The sequence below is a fragment of the Macaca fascicularis genome, chromosome 17 (assembly GCF_037993035.2).
Source record: "Macaca fascicularis isolate 582-1 chromosome 17, T2T-MFA8v1.1".
In the NCBI taxonomy this organism is placed as follows: domain Eukaryota; kingdom Metazoa; phylum Chordata; class Mammalia; order Primates; family Cercopithecidae; genus Macaca; species Macaca fascicularis.
In genome coordinates this window covers 16,509,346-16,525,172 of record NC_088391.1, presented here as the reverse complement: position 1 = coordinate 16,525,172, position 15,827 = coordinate 16,509,346, and the positions used below count along the sequence as shown (strand labels likewise).

At 37.1% G+C, this 15,827-nt stretch overlaps 1 protein-coding gene across 8 annotated transcripts in view; it reads left to right on the top strand.

Annotated features, from left to right (window-relative positions):
- The window catches only part of ALG5 (ALG5 dolichyl-phosphate beta-glucosyltransferase), a 51,153-nt gene that overhangs the window by 21,317 nt on the left and 14,009 nt on the right, over positions 1-15,827 (top strand). For 5 of the 8 annotated variants that reach the window (XR_012426846.1, XM_045377185.1, XM_074021879.1 and 2 more), the window contains one exon: positions 9,900-9,959. Coding sequence is in view for 4 of the 8 variants with exons in the window: in XM_045377185.1 (XP_045233120.1) it covers positions 9,900-9,959 (60 nt within the window). In the remaining 4 variants the exon portion in view is untranslated. Of the gene's footprint in view, positions 1-9,899; positions 9,960-14,086; positions 14,223-15,827 lie in introns of all 8 variants that reach the window. The other 3 variants (XR_012426844.1, XR_012426847.1, XR_012426845.1) reach the window with 1 other exon arrangement.

Below are 15,827 nucleotides of genomic sequence, written 5' to 3'. Positions count from 1 at the left end.
GAAGTTGAAGCATGAGACTTGCTTGAACCCAGGAGGCAGAGATTGCAGTGAACCGAGATCATGCCACTGCACTCCAGCCTGGGCAGCAGAGCGAGACTGTCTCAAAAAATTTAAAAAAGGAAAGTATATAAGATTTTAGAATGACTTATATCTGAAAAGATGAAAATTTTGGTTCTTGAAATGATATTCTCCTGTTGGGTAGAAATTTGTTCATGTAGAGAAGTTCATGCCTAGTGATGAGGCGAAGTTGAGGTATATATTGTGTTGGTTAATCACTAATTCTCTGTCCCACTGGAACATAAGCTTTGCTAGAAGAGGGGCCTTATCACTCCATCTCCAGTGTCTAGAATACTGTAAATAGTAAGGACTCAGCAAATATTTGTGGAACAAATGCATACTACTGTATACATTTTCTAATGGGACAGCCATGTTACATTTAAAAATAGTCATAAATGATACCAAAAAGGCAAATTCTCATAAGGGAATAGATAGCTAAAATAAGCCAGATTTGTGTAACTTCTCATTGGTAATTTAGGAAAACACTGAAGAAATAGGTGGTCAACTGATTGAAAAAATGCTGCCAATGTGGCAAATGATAAAGAGAGAAAGGATGTAGCATTCAGATGTATGATACGGATTTTGTTTCATTTTTATTGTTTATTTTTATTTATAATATTTTTATTATAAAAGCATCGCTAAGGCATTGTAAAAAGATTAGAAACAGCCTAAAGAAGGAAAACAACCAACCATATCTTATCACCCAGAAAAAACTGCGTTAATACTTTTTTAATGGACCATTTCCTCCGAATATTTATATTCTAACAATGTAATGGGGTTTTGAATATACTGATATAAAAGCATAAAGATCCTCCATGGAATAGTTTATAGTATATAAGGAAAAACCCTGAGAAATTATTTGGGTCATGCTCTTATTTCTGAACAGATTTCAGCATGTGTAACCATCCTATATAGATACATGTTGACGTACTTTTTATTTTTTCTTTTAACTTTTTACTATGAATTTTGAACATAACCAAAAGTAGAGTGAATAGTATAATAAACGTTTGTCTAACTTCAACAATTACCGACATTCTGATGTAGTTCTCTGTCTTTTTTTCTTTTTTTTTTTTTAAAGACAATTTTATTGGCCAGGCGTGGTGGCTCAGGCCTCTAATTCCAGCACTTTGGGAGGCTGAGGTGGGTGGATAGCTTGAGCCCAGGAGTTCGAGACCAGCCTGGGCAAAATGGAGAAACCCCTTCTCTACAAAAGAATATACAAAAATTAGCCAGGTGTGGTGGCGGGCACCCTAGTCCCAGCTACTTGGGAGGCTGAGGTGGGAGGATCACCTGAGCCTGGAAGGTAGAGGCTGCAGTGAGCCGTGATCATACCACTGCACTCCAGCCAAGGCAACAGAGTGAGACCTGGTCTCCAATAAAACAAAAAAAAAAAAAAGAAAATTGTTTCTTACAGTAATACTATTTGGAGAAACCTTAAGAATTGCTACAGTTTAAATATATTCAGTAGACTGGCTTTTTAGTTGCTATCACAACTTGAGAAGCTGTTTTATGCCATATGAAATTTTGAGTATTCATTTTAACCATAACACCTTCATCATAATGCTTCTTATGGTAGAGCCTTTTTGTACTGTAATAAAAAATAATTCACCTTTCCTCAAATGAATGGGAAAAAGAATGAATGTTGCCAAATTTTTGTGTTGAGTCTGTGCAAATTGATACAATGTTTTATAGAACAAGTTGAAAATATGAATCAGGAGCTTTAAGTAATTCACATCCATTGACCCAGCCTTGAGAAATTCATCTTAAGGAAATAAGAATATATACAAAAATAAATTTTCGAGGATTATTATTTGTTTTGTAAATATAGCTTTTTTTTTAAAAAAAAAAAAAAAGGAAAAAATTGAAAACAATTTAAAATGTCCAATGTTAAGTTATACTAGTTAAATTCATTATTGTATGGGATGACTATTCATTATGCATAATTAAATGAAAAATGTTTTTTGTGTTTTTTTTGTGGGGTTTTTTTGGTTTTTTGTGTTGGTTGGTTTTGAGACAGAGTCTCACTCTGTTGCCAGGCTGGAGCGCAGTGGCGCGATCTCGGCTCACTGCAACCGTCACCTCCCCAGTTGAAGCGATTCTCCTGCCTCCACCTCCTGAGTAGCTGGGACTATAGGTGCACACCAACAGGCCCAGCTAATTTTTGTGTTTTTAGTAGAGATGGGGTTTCACCATGTTGGCAAGGATGATCTCGGTCTCCTGACCTTGTGGATCTGCCTGCCTCAGTCTCCCAAGGTGCTGGGATTACAAGCGTGAGCCACTACACCTGGCCTGAAAAATGGTTAACATTGTGATATGTATGGGTAGATGTGCAATAACATCAACACATTATGTATTGTGTATAATAATAGAACAGTGCGTTAATATTGGTTGTCACTGGATGGAGGATTACGGATATTTTAAATTTTTTTCTTTAATTACTTGTTTTTAACAGTGTATCTGTATTTTGAGAAAGAAATGGTTTTTTTGAAATTAAAACTTTACTTTTTAAATAAATACAACTTTTTCTTTACTCAGTACTTTGTTTCATATACTTTGTTTCAGTACTTTGTTTCTGTTTCTGCTCATAGGGTGAGTATGACTAATTTTACTATCTGATTTTTCTTTTACTAATTTCTAAATTGATTCAACTTTATTTCTATATCTCTGCCTCATTGGAGCCAGAGTTGTCTTTGGAGTGCCTGTGCCAATTTTTGTTTCCATTTCGGTATGTGGAAACTTTGGATGTGGAATTCAAATAGGCCTGGGTTCAAATTCCATGTGACTTTGGGTAAATTAATCCATCCACCTTCACATACCTCTTCTGTGATGTGTGGATAATGGGAGCCCATGTTCATAACTCTGAGGTAGTGATTAAAATGAGAAAATGTGGCCGGGCACAGTGGCTCATCCCTGTAATACCAGCAGTTTGGGAACCTCAGGACAGGCGTTCGAGACCAGCCTGGCCAACATGGTAAAACCCCATCTCTACTAAAAATACAAAAAATTAGCTGGGCATTGTGGCACACACCTGTAGTCCCAGCTACTTGGGAGGCTGAGGCAGGAAAATCACTTGAGCCCAAGAGGTGGAGGTTGCAGTGAGCCAGAATCGCACCACTGCACTCCAGGCTGAGCAACAGAGGAAGACTCCATAATAAATAAATAAACAAATAAGGAAATGTATGTCAAGTGTTTAGCATGTGTTCAGCACTCAACCAGTAACTGTAATTATTAACATTTATCTTTTTTCTTTTTTTTTTTTTTTAATTGAAACAAAATCTCACTCTATCATCCAGGCTGGAGTGCAGTAGCACAATCTCAGCTCACTGCAGCCTCTGCCTCCTGGGTTCAAGTGATTCTCCTGCCTCAGCCTCCCAAATAGCTGAGATTACAGGCATCCACCACCACACTCCGCTAACTTTTTTTGTATTTTTAGTAGAGAAAGGGTCTCACCATGGTGACCAGGCTGGTCTTGAACTCCTGACCTCAAGTGATCCTCCCGCCTGAGCTTCCCAAAGTGCTGGGATTACAGGCATGAGCCACTGCACCCGGCCAACATTCATCTTTGTGCTTGATATTTTTTCATCAGATCCAATTCTGTTACTGTTTATGATTGTTAATATAAATTAGCTATATTTCTGTCTATTCCTTCTCTCCAGTAAATTGTGTGAAAATATTTAACTTAAAAAGTACTGAGGACCGGGCACAGTGGTTCATGCCTGTAATCCCAGCACTTCAGGAGGCCATGGCATGCGGATCACCTGAGGTCAAGAGTTTGAGACCAGCCTGGCCAACATGGCAGAACCCCGTCTCTACTGAAAATATAAAAATTAGCTGGGTGTGGTGGTGCGTGCCCGTAATTCCAGCTACTTGGGAGCTGGGACAGGAGAATCTCTTGAACTCAGAAGGCGGAGGTTGCAGTGAGCTGAGATTGCGCCACTGCACTCCAGCCTGAGCAACAGAGCGAGATTCTGTTTTAAAAAAAAAAAAAACAAAGGCCAAGCACAGTGGCTCATGCCTATAATCCCAGCAGTTTGGGAGGCCAAGGCAGGCAGAACATGAGGTCAGGAGATGGAGAGCATCTTGGCTAACATGGTGAAACCCCATCTCTACTAAAAATACAAAAAATTAGCTGGGTGTGGCACCATGCCTGTAATCCCAGCTACTCGGAAAGCTGAGGCAAGAGAATTCCTTGAACCCAGGAGGTGGATGTTACAGTGAGCCAAGATCTTGCCACTGTACTCCAGCCTGGGCAACAGAGTGAGACTCTGTTTAAAAAAAAAAAAAAAAAGTACTGAGGAAGATGATTGATTTAGCATTTATTTCTAGAAGATAATACACCTCTTACCACTTTTTTGTTTTTTTTTTTTTTTTTTTTTTTTTTTGAGACAGTCTCACTGTGTCGCCCAGGCTTGAGTGTAGTAGCATGATCTCGGCTTGCTGCATGCAACCTCTGCTTCCCGAGTTCAAGCAATTCTCATGCCTTAGCCTCTCAAGTAGCTGGGATTACAGGCACCATGCGTGACTGATTTTTGTACTTTTAGTAGAGATGGGGTTTCACCACGTTGGCCAGGCTGGTCTTGAACTCCTGGCCTCAAGCGATCCCACCTGCCTCGGCCTCCCGAGGTGCTGGGATTACAGGCATGAAGCACTGCACCTTTTTTTTTTTTAAATGAGTTTGAATCTCGTTCTGTTGCCCAGGCTGGGGTGCAGTGGTGCCATCATGACTCAGCCTCAAACTCCTGGGCTCAAGCAATCCTTTTACCTCAGCCTCCCTAGTAGCTGGGACTACAGGCACAGGCCACAACACCTACCTCACTTATTACCACTTTTAAAAGTCAACCGTCATAGTAACTTAAATATTCATTTTTAAAAACCATGGGAAATTGAGTTGTACTCCAAAAGAGGTTTAAAAGAAAGAGACTCCATGTCTGCAGACATTTGGCAGTTTTTAAAACAAAGATATCTTTAGTTTTTGAAGAACAGCTAACTTTTTGAGAAAAACGTTTAGATTAATTCTGCCTGATAATGAGATTGGTATCAGGGATTCAGCTCTTACATCAGAATTCTTCAGATACACAAAACTCTTAAAAGCTCTTGGGGACTTACGCTGAGATGAAGGATTTTGATTTGTTTTTAGTTTAATTACGTGTTATTTTAACTCTACTCATGAATCTTCGAAATGTAGAAGTATGTTCTTTTTTATGTATTGCTCAATAGTGTTGTTGCTCTTTTCAAGTTTAAAGTTAAAACTGATTTGCCACATGCTATTTGAACTTTTAACATGCTTCCTCTCTAAGCAAATCATTCTCTCCCTTTCTGCACAAAGTACCTCTGCCAGAAAAACAAGGGAAGACATTTTACTACTAAATAGTAGGCAAAGCATATAACAGAATTTTTTTCTTTTTCCTGAGATGGAGTCTTGCTCTGTTGCCCAGGCTAGAGTGCAGTAGTGCAATCTCAGCTCACTGCAACCTCTGCCTCCCAGGTTCAAGCGATTCTCCTCCCTCAGTCTCCCAAGTAGCTGGGACTACAGGCACACGCCACCACAGCCAGCTAATTTATGTATTTTTAGTAGAGGTGGGGTTTCGCCATGTTGGCCAGGCTAGTCTTGGACTCTTGACCTCAGGAGATCTGCCCGCCTTGGCCTCCCAAAGTGCTGGGATTATAGCTATGAGCCACCATGCCCAGCTGAGAAAATTCTTCTTTTTTTTTTTTTTTTTTTTTGAGATGGAGTCTTGCTCTGTTGCTGAAGCTGGAGTGTGATGGCGCAATCTTGTCTCACTGCAACCTCCACCTCCCAGGTTCAAGCAGTTCTCCTGCCTCAGCCTCGTGAGTAGCTGAGATTACAGGCATGAGCCACCACGCCTGGCTAGTTTTTGTATTTTTAGTAGAAACAATGTTTCACCATGTTGGCCAGACTGGTCTTCAACTCCAGACCTCAGGTGATCTGCCCACCTTGGCCTCCCAAAGTGCTAGGATTACCGGCAGAAGCCACCGTGCCCAGCTGAGAAAATTCTTAAAAGAAAATATGGATAGCTAAAACATCCCCCAAAAGTTTTTTTTTTTTTAATTAATAAGTTAGAATAACTAGAACTGACAAGAATTTGGTTTAATAGTCAATATCATACCAGTTACTGGGAATGTAAGGAACCTTTTTTTTTTTTTTTTTTTTTTTTTGAGACAAGTTATCGCTCTGTTGCCCAGGCTGGAGTGCAGTGCTTCCTGCCTCGGCCTCCAAGTAGCTGGGACTACAGGGGCACACCACCATGCCTGGCCAATTTTTGTATTTTTAATAGAGATGGGGTTTCGCTATGTTGCCAAGGCTGGTCTCAAACTCCTGGTCTCAAGTGATGCACCCACTTCGGCCTCCCAAAGTACTTGGATTACCGGTAAAGAACCTCTTAAAGGAAAATTTGGCCCATTTGCATACAGACTTTTAACTTAGTATTTTATATGTACGTCTCTCTCCAAAGAAGGAAATCTAAAATACAGGTAGAGTTTTATAATCAAAGATGTTCTTTCAGTTACCTTTCTATAACATAAAATTAGAAAGGACAACAAATAGGCAAATAGTCAAAGTAATGGTAAATCTGTACATTAAAATATTGTATAGCCCTTACAACTGACATGAAAAAGAAAAACTACCATGCAGCACTGTTATGACAAATTGTTGAAAGGTAATCCAACCTGAATCTTATCAAGCCTCTGAATCTAACTACCAGTTTAGAGGAAGTACAGGGGACAGAAGGACATGTTAAATGTCACCATGGGGGTGCAGTCAGCAATATCTGAAACGTAGGAAACTCTAGAGCAAACAATGTGGTTTCTTCAACAAGTTACAAGAAAAAAAATTTAAAGAGGTAGGGAGAACCCACCGATAAAAGAAATACCAACTGATTTGTATGGATTGATGGATGGATGGATGGATGGATGGATGGATGGATGGATGGATGGATGGATTTTAGACAGAGTTTCACTCTTGTCTCCCAGGCTGGAGTGCAATGGCGCAATCTCAGCTCACTGCAACCTCACCTCCTGAGTTCAAGTGATTCTCCTGCTGCAGCCTCCCAGGTGGCTGGGACTACAGGCATGCGCCACCATGCCCAGCTAATTTTTGTATTTTTACTAGAGAGGGGTTTCACCATGTTGGCCAGGATAGTCTCGATCTCTTGATCTTGTGATCTGCCCACCTTGGCCACCCAAAGTGCTGGGATTACAGGCATGAGCCACAGCACCCAGCCCTGTATGGATTTTATTTGGCCATTCATTCAAACAAACTGAAAACATATAAGAGATAATTAGGCAAATTTGAAATCTGTATATCTAATGGTATTAAGGAATTATTGATGTTTTGGGTATCATAGTGGTATTATGATTGACATGTATATGAATTTGTAACATATGATGTCTAGAATTCATTTCAAAGTAGTCTCAGGTTGGGTGGGGTGGTGGTGGGGGGGCTTTACATGGAACAAGATTGGCAATGTGTTGCTAATTATTGAAGCTAGGTAGTAGGTATGTGGTGCTTCATTTTCCTGTTCTTTCTAGTTTTGTGTATGTTTGAAAATACCCATAATAAAAAGTATAAAAACAATAAACTTTAACATGAAAAAACTAGGTGAAAAAGAACATGACATACATGAGTAAATTTGAGCTATGGTTTTTTTTAATGTAAAGAAAAAAGAATACAAAGAAATGTACACAGTTTAAAACAGTAGCTGCTTTTAGGTAGTGAGATAATACATGAGTTTTCTCTTTAAAATAATTATCATTTATATATGTAAATTTATATACTTGCAAATTTTTTTATAATGAGTACTTTTAAATTTATTTTCATTAGTCATTCAAAATTCAAATGGTATAAGAAAGATATACAGTGAAACTAGCTCCACTTTTCATCTCTCAGTTACCCTCAAAAATAACTAGTGTTACTCATTTCTTTTATTGGAAAGATGCATACTGTTTATGTATTCTTTTTAAAATTGCAAAGTGTGATACTATACACTGTTCTCTTGTTTCTACTTAACAATGTATCTTGGAGATTGAACTACATTTATGCATAAAGACCTTCCTCATTCTTTCACATCTTCATAGCCAGTCCCTTCAGATGGACATGCAGGTTTGCTACTTCAAATACTGAAATGATTAACCTCTATGAAAGTCATTTTACACATATGCAAGTATATTTATCAGAAGAATTGTTGGAATTGCTGGGTCACGTTATATGTATATTTGTAATTTTGATAACGTTTCAAATTGCTGTTGCTAGAGAGTGTGCAGGCACAGTGTGGTAAAAAAAAAAAAAAGTATAGGTTTTATTTGCATTACTCTTGGTATAAGTGTAATTGAAGATCTTTTCTTTCAGTTGTTCAAGAGCTATTTTCACTTCCTCTTTTGTGTACTCTGTTTCTAGTCTTTGCCTCTTTTCCAACTGTATTTTTGGGTACTTTTTAAAATAATTAGTAGATGCACTTTATGCATTTTGGAAATTAACCTTCTGTCTGTAGCATAAATTGCCAATATTTTCCCCCAGTTTTTTTGTCTTTTAGTTTTGAATATGGTTGGATTTTTTGTTATTTTGTCATACAATTCTTTAAAATGTTATTATCAAATTGATCTGTCTTCTGGTTTTTTGTACTTGTGCCTTCCTTGAGATCATTTACAAAATGATTTCTGATATTTTACATTTAAATCTTTGATGTATCTGGACTGTATCCCAGTATTCAGTTAAGAAGCTCAAGTCCAACTTAATTGGGTTTCCAAGTGGCTACCACTATGTCCCACACCATTTGTCAGTTCATCTTTTTCCCACTGACTTAAAAGGTCATCTTTATCATATTCTAAGTACTCATATGGCTTTGTGTATGTGTTTCCTGGCCTTTCCATTCTATCCATGGAATTGTCCATGGATTTGTCTGTTCACATTCCAGCACCTTAGTTTGAATTATTGTAGCTTTGTCATATATTTTTAAATTTTTTGTGATGAGTTCTTCTTTACTCTTGAGTTTTCCTGGCTCTTTTCTTATTTTTGCTTCTCTTTTAAAAAATTTTTCATTTTCTCACAACTATACTAACAAGGACTTTTTTTTTTAAATGGTAACTCTAAAATCAGCTTGTTTAACTCAATTAAAAATCATTTTGGTATTTTTATTGGTATTAATTTAGGAAGCATTGACTTTTTAATGCTGTTATTATATCCCCTCATCCATCATGACAAGACCTGTGTGTTTAATTCTTTTGTTTTCCTTGTTAGCATTTATGTGTTTCGTGTATTTAGATCTTGTCTAAACTTTCTACATTTCTTATAAACTTTATTTCTAGGTTTTTCATTTTTATTGATGTTATAAATGCTGTCTTTGATTGTATCTTGTGATTATTGTTTGTACATGTGACGTCTAAAGTTTTGTATATATTCATTTTGTGACTACTCATCTTTTAAAATTCTTTTGTTTCTAATATAGTTTTTCAGTTGCTATTCTTTGATTTTCAAGGTATATAATTATGTCATCTACAGATAACCCTTTTCTTTCTCATGCCACTAATTTTTCTCTCAAATAATATAGTTTTTCACACAGAAAATATGATTTAAAGTTAAGAATTTTAACATAATGCATGCCCCTTATATTTAGCCCTATTTAAGCAAAATTTAGTGTCCTGTTAGTAAGTATGATTAGGCTTCTCAAAGTTGTACATATTCTGAACTCTTCAATAAACCTTTAAAAGATTTTTAATGTCAACTTTTTTAAAAATCAGTTTCTAAAAATGAGACATTCTCATTGAAAATAAATATTTTTATTAGTGATATTTAAATATTGAAAAACTATCTCTGCTTTTTTCCTCAGAATCAAATGGCTATAGCATGTGGATCTCGAGCTCATTTGGAAAAAGAATCAATTGCTCAGGTGAGACTTCATTAATTGGCATGGGACAGCCAATTAATTGGCTTTTATTTCCTTTTTTACATATATATTTGGCAAGAAATTGGCTTTTCTGTCTAATCTCTTAAACATGAGGTCCTTTCAAAAGAAAATGATGTTTTAATTGTGGAAAGCTTATGAAGGATTGGCACATTTTAGAATTGATTTTTTTTTAAGGGTATACAAGAGGATATGGATTTCGCTTTGCCTTAGGATGCAAGCAGTTCTTTTTAATATATTTTTAAGACAAAGAGAATCTGTTCAGTTATAAAACAAACTTCTAAATTATGCTTTTTTCTTTTTTTTGAGACGGAGTCTCCCTCTGTTGCCCAGGCTGGAGTGCAGTGGCATGATCTTGGCTCACTGTGCAACCTCCACTTCCCGAGTTCAAGCAGTTATTCTGCCTCAGCCTCTCAAGTAGCTGGGACTACAAGCACACACCGCCACACCTGGCTATGATTTTGTATTTTAGTAGAGACAGGGTTTCACTGTGTTGCCCAGCCTGGTCTTGAACTCCTGAGCTCAGGTAATCCGCCTGCCTCGGCCTCCCAAAGTGCTAGGATTACAGGTGTGAGCCACTGCACCTGGCATAAATGATGCATTTTTTAACCAATCAACTTGCCTTTATTTTTTTCTAACATTGGCACAGTTAAGTGCTTTGTTTTGAGTTTTATTCAGAGTTTAAATTTATTTTTTAACCTCATTCCCCTTAGAAAAACACTATGCTGTAAAATTTGACAAGTTTGCAACTGCCTTTTTAGGGTATAAAAATGTCACTAAAGATGTTTAATTTTTCATTTTGTAGATTATGCTAGAAAAACTAGAGTAACAATTTCCCAGGTCACTCTTATGCACACGAGGCTTTGAGAACCAGTGGAATAAAAGGTTGAACCTTTCCCCCAATGATTCAGAAAAGAGATACGTAGAAATTTTAATTTTTAAAAAAGATATATTGATGACAGAGTGACAAAACCTTTTAAGGATTGTATTGAAGTACAGAAGCCCATACTCTCTTTTTATTTTTTATTTATTTATTTTTGAGACAGAGTCTTGCTCTGTCACCCAGGATGGAGTGCAGTGGTGCAATCTCAGCACAATGCAACCTCTGCCTCCCAGGTTCAAGCGATTCTCCTGCCTCAGTCTCCCAAGAAGCTGAGATTACAGGCACGCACCATCATGCCTGGCTAATTTTTATATTTTTAGTAGAAGGGGTTTCACCATGTTGGCCAAGCTGGTCTCAAACTCCTGACTTTAGGTGAGCCACTTGCCTTGGCCTCCCAAAGTGCTGGGATTACAGGCATGAGCCACCATGCCCCGCCTGTTTTTTTTTGTTTTGTTTTGTTTTGTTTTTGAGACACAGTCTAGCTCTGTCACCCAAGCTGGAGTGCAGTGATGCAGTCTCGGCTCACTGCAACCTCTGTCTCCTGCATTCAAGCGATTCTCCTGCCTCAGCCTCCCTAGTAGCTGGGATTACAGGCATGCACCACCACACCCAGCTAATTTTTGTATTTTTAGTAGAGACGGTTTTGCTTTTCATCTCGAACTCCTGACCTCATCATCTGCCCTCCTTGGCCTCCCAAAGTGCTGGGATTACAAGTGTGAGCCACCACGCCTGGCCCCTTCTCCTTTTTTTAGAAGTAATTGTTTTACTAGCACCTAGTCTAGTATTCTATGTATCCTAGAGATTCTCACTGATGTTTAAAAAACGTTAATCTGTTAACCATACAGAATAGCACACTCCTAGGTATTTAAAATGGGAAGAGAGCTTGGAATTAATCCAACTTCATCAATTTACCAATGCACAGGGGATAAGAAAAAGAAAAGTATGTGTCTAAGATGTTCAGCACATTTTATATATATGTGTATAATTATAAAATAACATATATGTATACTTATAAAATAGTATATATATAGATAGATATAAAATTGTAGTAGAAACTATTAAATGCTAAGTTCCCACAATAGGAAATACAGCTATAGCCCTAGATTAAATGTGCAGCCAGTAAAGCTGATGATAATGGAGACTATTTAATAACATGGGATAAAACCTGAAATATTAGGTTGTTTGTAGAAAATAGTGTGATATTATAAATACAGTTACCTGTGTTGAAATAACAAATAGGCCAGACACAGTGGCTCACACCTGTAATCCCAGCACTTTGGGAGGCTGAGGCGGGTGGATCACCTGAGGTTAGGAGTTTGAGACCAGCCTAGCCAACATGGTAAAACCCCGTCTCTACTAATAATGTAAAAATTAGCCGGGTGTGGTGATCCCAGCTACTTGGGAGACTGAGGCAGGAGAATCGCTTGAACCCGGGAGGCAGAGGTTGCCGGTGAACTGAGATCAGGCCACTGCACTCCAGCCTGGCTGACAGAATAAGACTCCTCCTCAAAATAAAAATAAAAATTTGTTTTTGCACACAAAAACAGCTAATAAAAATAAACCAAACTAATTTAATGGTTTTGTAAGTAAATTTTTTTCTTTTTTTTTTTTTTAACAAAATACATTAATTAGATGAAAAAGGATAATCTACTTGGTGTAGGAAAAAAGATAGTTTGGAGAAATAGATAGCCAAAGACAGACTTAGGAGCCAGTGAGTAATACAGCCAAGGGATAATCCTTGTATTTGTTGGTGGTGGCTGTAGAAAGGAGCCATGTGTTTTGGTTTTGTTTTTCATGGTGTAAATTCTTTTCACTTAGATCTTGCATTGGTTGAAAACTCTGAATTTTTCCTAGAAATACACTGGTATTTAAATGAGACTATGCTTTGGTCTAAATATTTTACCTAGTACTGCTCTTAGCCAGGTATCAAGGGATCAATTGCAGGAGCCACAGATTTATAATTTATCTTGTCTCTATCCATCCATTCTTTCATCTCTAAAATCTAGTGTTTGATTTAGTGCTCTTGGGTTCCCACAGAATTGGCTGCCATTCTGTAGAAAGGAAGGATAACCTGTGATACTCACTAGAGATCATTGGTTGTCTGCTGCAGATGCTGTGACAACTGCTGCTCAGTAGGCTTGTTCAAGTCCAGCCTATTCTTACAGAACCATACCTGTCTCATAAAAGGTTGTCTCCAAGAGGCACCGGACATGCATGTGCCTCATGTCCAGAAAACTGCAGCATTGCTTTCCATTCCCCTTCATGTGCTGTCAGTAATATAAACCCTTGCATGGTGGTCAATCTGTGGACAATGAGAAAATTATAAACGAACTAATCAGGATAACATTCAATAGCTTATTGCATAATGTTCAGAAACATCTTTCCTTGATATTTTTCTACATTTCTCAATTATTCTACCACCTCTTTTACTTCTCCCTTGGAAGACAAACATGACCCTGCCCTGATGGAGTCTTGTATCATCCTTAAAAGTGCTTATATTCCCATGTGTTCTGTACAACGTAATGTTTATATACTGCCTGGCTATTCTTGAATTTATCATTTTAAAAGGATTCAAAAATAGAATCCATTAGTGGTTATTTAATGTTTTTAGTTTTTGTTTAAAGAGTCTTTGCTTAAGTCCTGGGACCTCTTTGAACTTCTTATTTTAAGATAATGAAATTAGCAGTCAGCTTTAAATTTCACCCAAATTAATTTCTTGTTTACATTTTATAAACATTGAAGATATTAGCGTTAACACTGAAACAGTTAAAATTGTTTTCCTTAATGTTTTAAATGGCCATTTCAGAAGATCATATAAGCCTACTCTCTTTTAGTAGCTTCACTTAACTAAATAAGTGTATACTATATTTTAGGTATCTTCTAAATTTTAAGAGATTTTGCAAAGTTCTAAAAATAAAAACAAGATTCTCTTGTTTGTGGCTAACCTTGTTAAGCTTTTAAATATGTTAGAAATCAAATAACTTAAGGACTTCATGTGAACTCTACATTTTTCTGCTTTTTAAAAAAATAGCCATTATCCTAAAACATACAAACAAAAATGCTATAGTAACATCCAAGCAAAAGCAGTCATGAATAGTTTTATTTGCTAACAAATAAGCTCACTCAAATCACATTAAAATCACTCAAGGAGAATAATTTATAGGTGTTGTTATTCTACCTTTAATTTTTATTTTTCTATCTTTCAATTTCTGTTTGTTCCTTTCCTAAGCGTAAGTGCTCTTTTGGAGGTTTAATCAGTCAACCAGTATTTATTGGAAGTATTTTATATGGAAGGCACTGAGCAAGCTGTTGTGAGATTCCTAAAGTATTTTAAGATGAGGTTTCTGCCCTATCTACTTAGAGAGGTAAGATATATTTACATCAAACCATAACTAATGATTCTAGATGATAAATGAGAAGTGCTAGATCATTTTTAAAAGTTTATTTTACATACCTTATAGATAAGTATTTTATTCTTCCTTTCCTTCCTGCCCTATTTAATACATAAGTAAAATTGTGGTCAGGCTAGTAAAGTAAGCTTTCAAGCTTTCTTCCTTTATGAAAAACATTATTGAGTTCCTGTTATTTTCTGTGCCAAACACTTGGCTATGTTCTTTAAAATAATCTCATTTAATTCTTATAATAACTTTGTGAGGTAGGCATTATTCTCGTTTTATCAGTGAGGAAATGGATTTAGAGGGTTGAAGTAACTTGTTCAAGGTCACCCTGCTAATTAGTAATGGAGCCAGGATTCACATATAGGCCTGCTCAGTTTGGTGCTTTTTCTTTTCTTTTTCTTTTTGAGTTGGAGTCTCACTCTGTCACCCAGGCTAGGGTACAGTGGCACCATCTCGGCTCATTGCAACCTCCACCTCCCAAGTTCGAGCAATTCTCCTGCCTCAGCCTCCTGAGTAGCTGGGACTACAGGTGTGTGCCACCACACCTGGCTAATGTTTTATTTCTAGTAGAGACGGGGTTTCGCCATGTTGGCCAGGCTGGTCTCGAACTCCTGACCTCAGGTAATCCACCTGCCTCAGCCTCCCAAAGTGCTGGGATTATAGGTGTGAGCCACCACATCTGGCCTGATTTGGTGCTTTTTCTGTGTTATTCTGTTCTACTGTGGTTCTATTTGATGATGATAGAAAAAGCCATGCAAAGGAAGAATGATACTAAACATTATAATTTTGAAAAGCAAAAGCCAAAAGGAGGAAGGGACCTTTATCCTATAGTATGAGATATTAAATGTTCTTATAGACTCTGAATAGGTTGCTTGTATACGTTAAGTAAAGCATCATTACTTGAGTCTCTTGCCTTAACTAAGGAACATTTTAAAAGAGCCTGTCTTAAAGGAGCTGGGTGTAGTGGCACATGCCTGTGATCCCAGCTGTTCTGTAGGTTGAGGCAGGAGGATCACTTGAGCCCAGGAATTTGAGGCTGCAGTGAGCCATGACCACACCACTGGACTCTAGCCTAGACAACAGAAGGCGTCTGTCTCTAAAAAAATATTTTGTTATTTTATTTTTTTAAAAGATCCTATCTTTTATTAAATCTTGAATATGAAAGTCTGGAATACAGTGATAATAATCTTATGTTCTTATGTTTTAAAGTGTACAATGTTTTATGAATAATGGAATATTGTTACTACTAATAAAATTAATCACAATGGTGAAACTTCAGATGGGATTAAAACCTACTTTATTTTAATATCCAAAGTATTAAAGAACTCAATATTTTAAATGTATTTAATTAGATCTCTGGCATATTTAGAAAGACCAGGTGTTTGTTTCAAACTCCTTTCTAGTCCATAACCTTCATGATACTCTATGTCTTCTGTCAGTATTCTCACTAGTTAAGTATCACCTGCAGGCTTGTATCTGTGTTTTATTTTGTCAATACATCCTGGAAACTGACATCTTTTTTGAAACTGAAATGTAAGTGGGGCAAAGCAGCGTAAAATATGTAAGTCAACA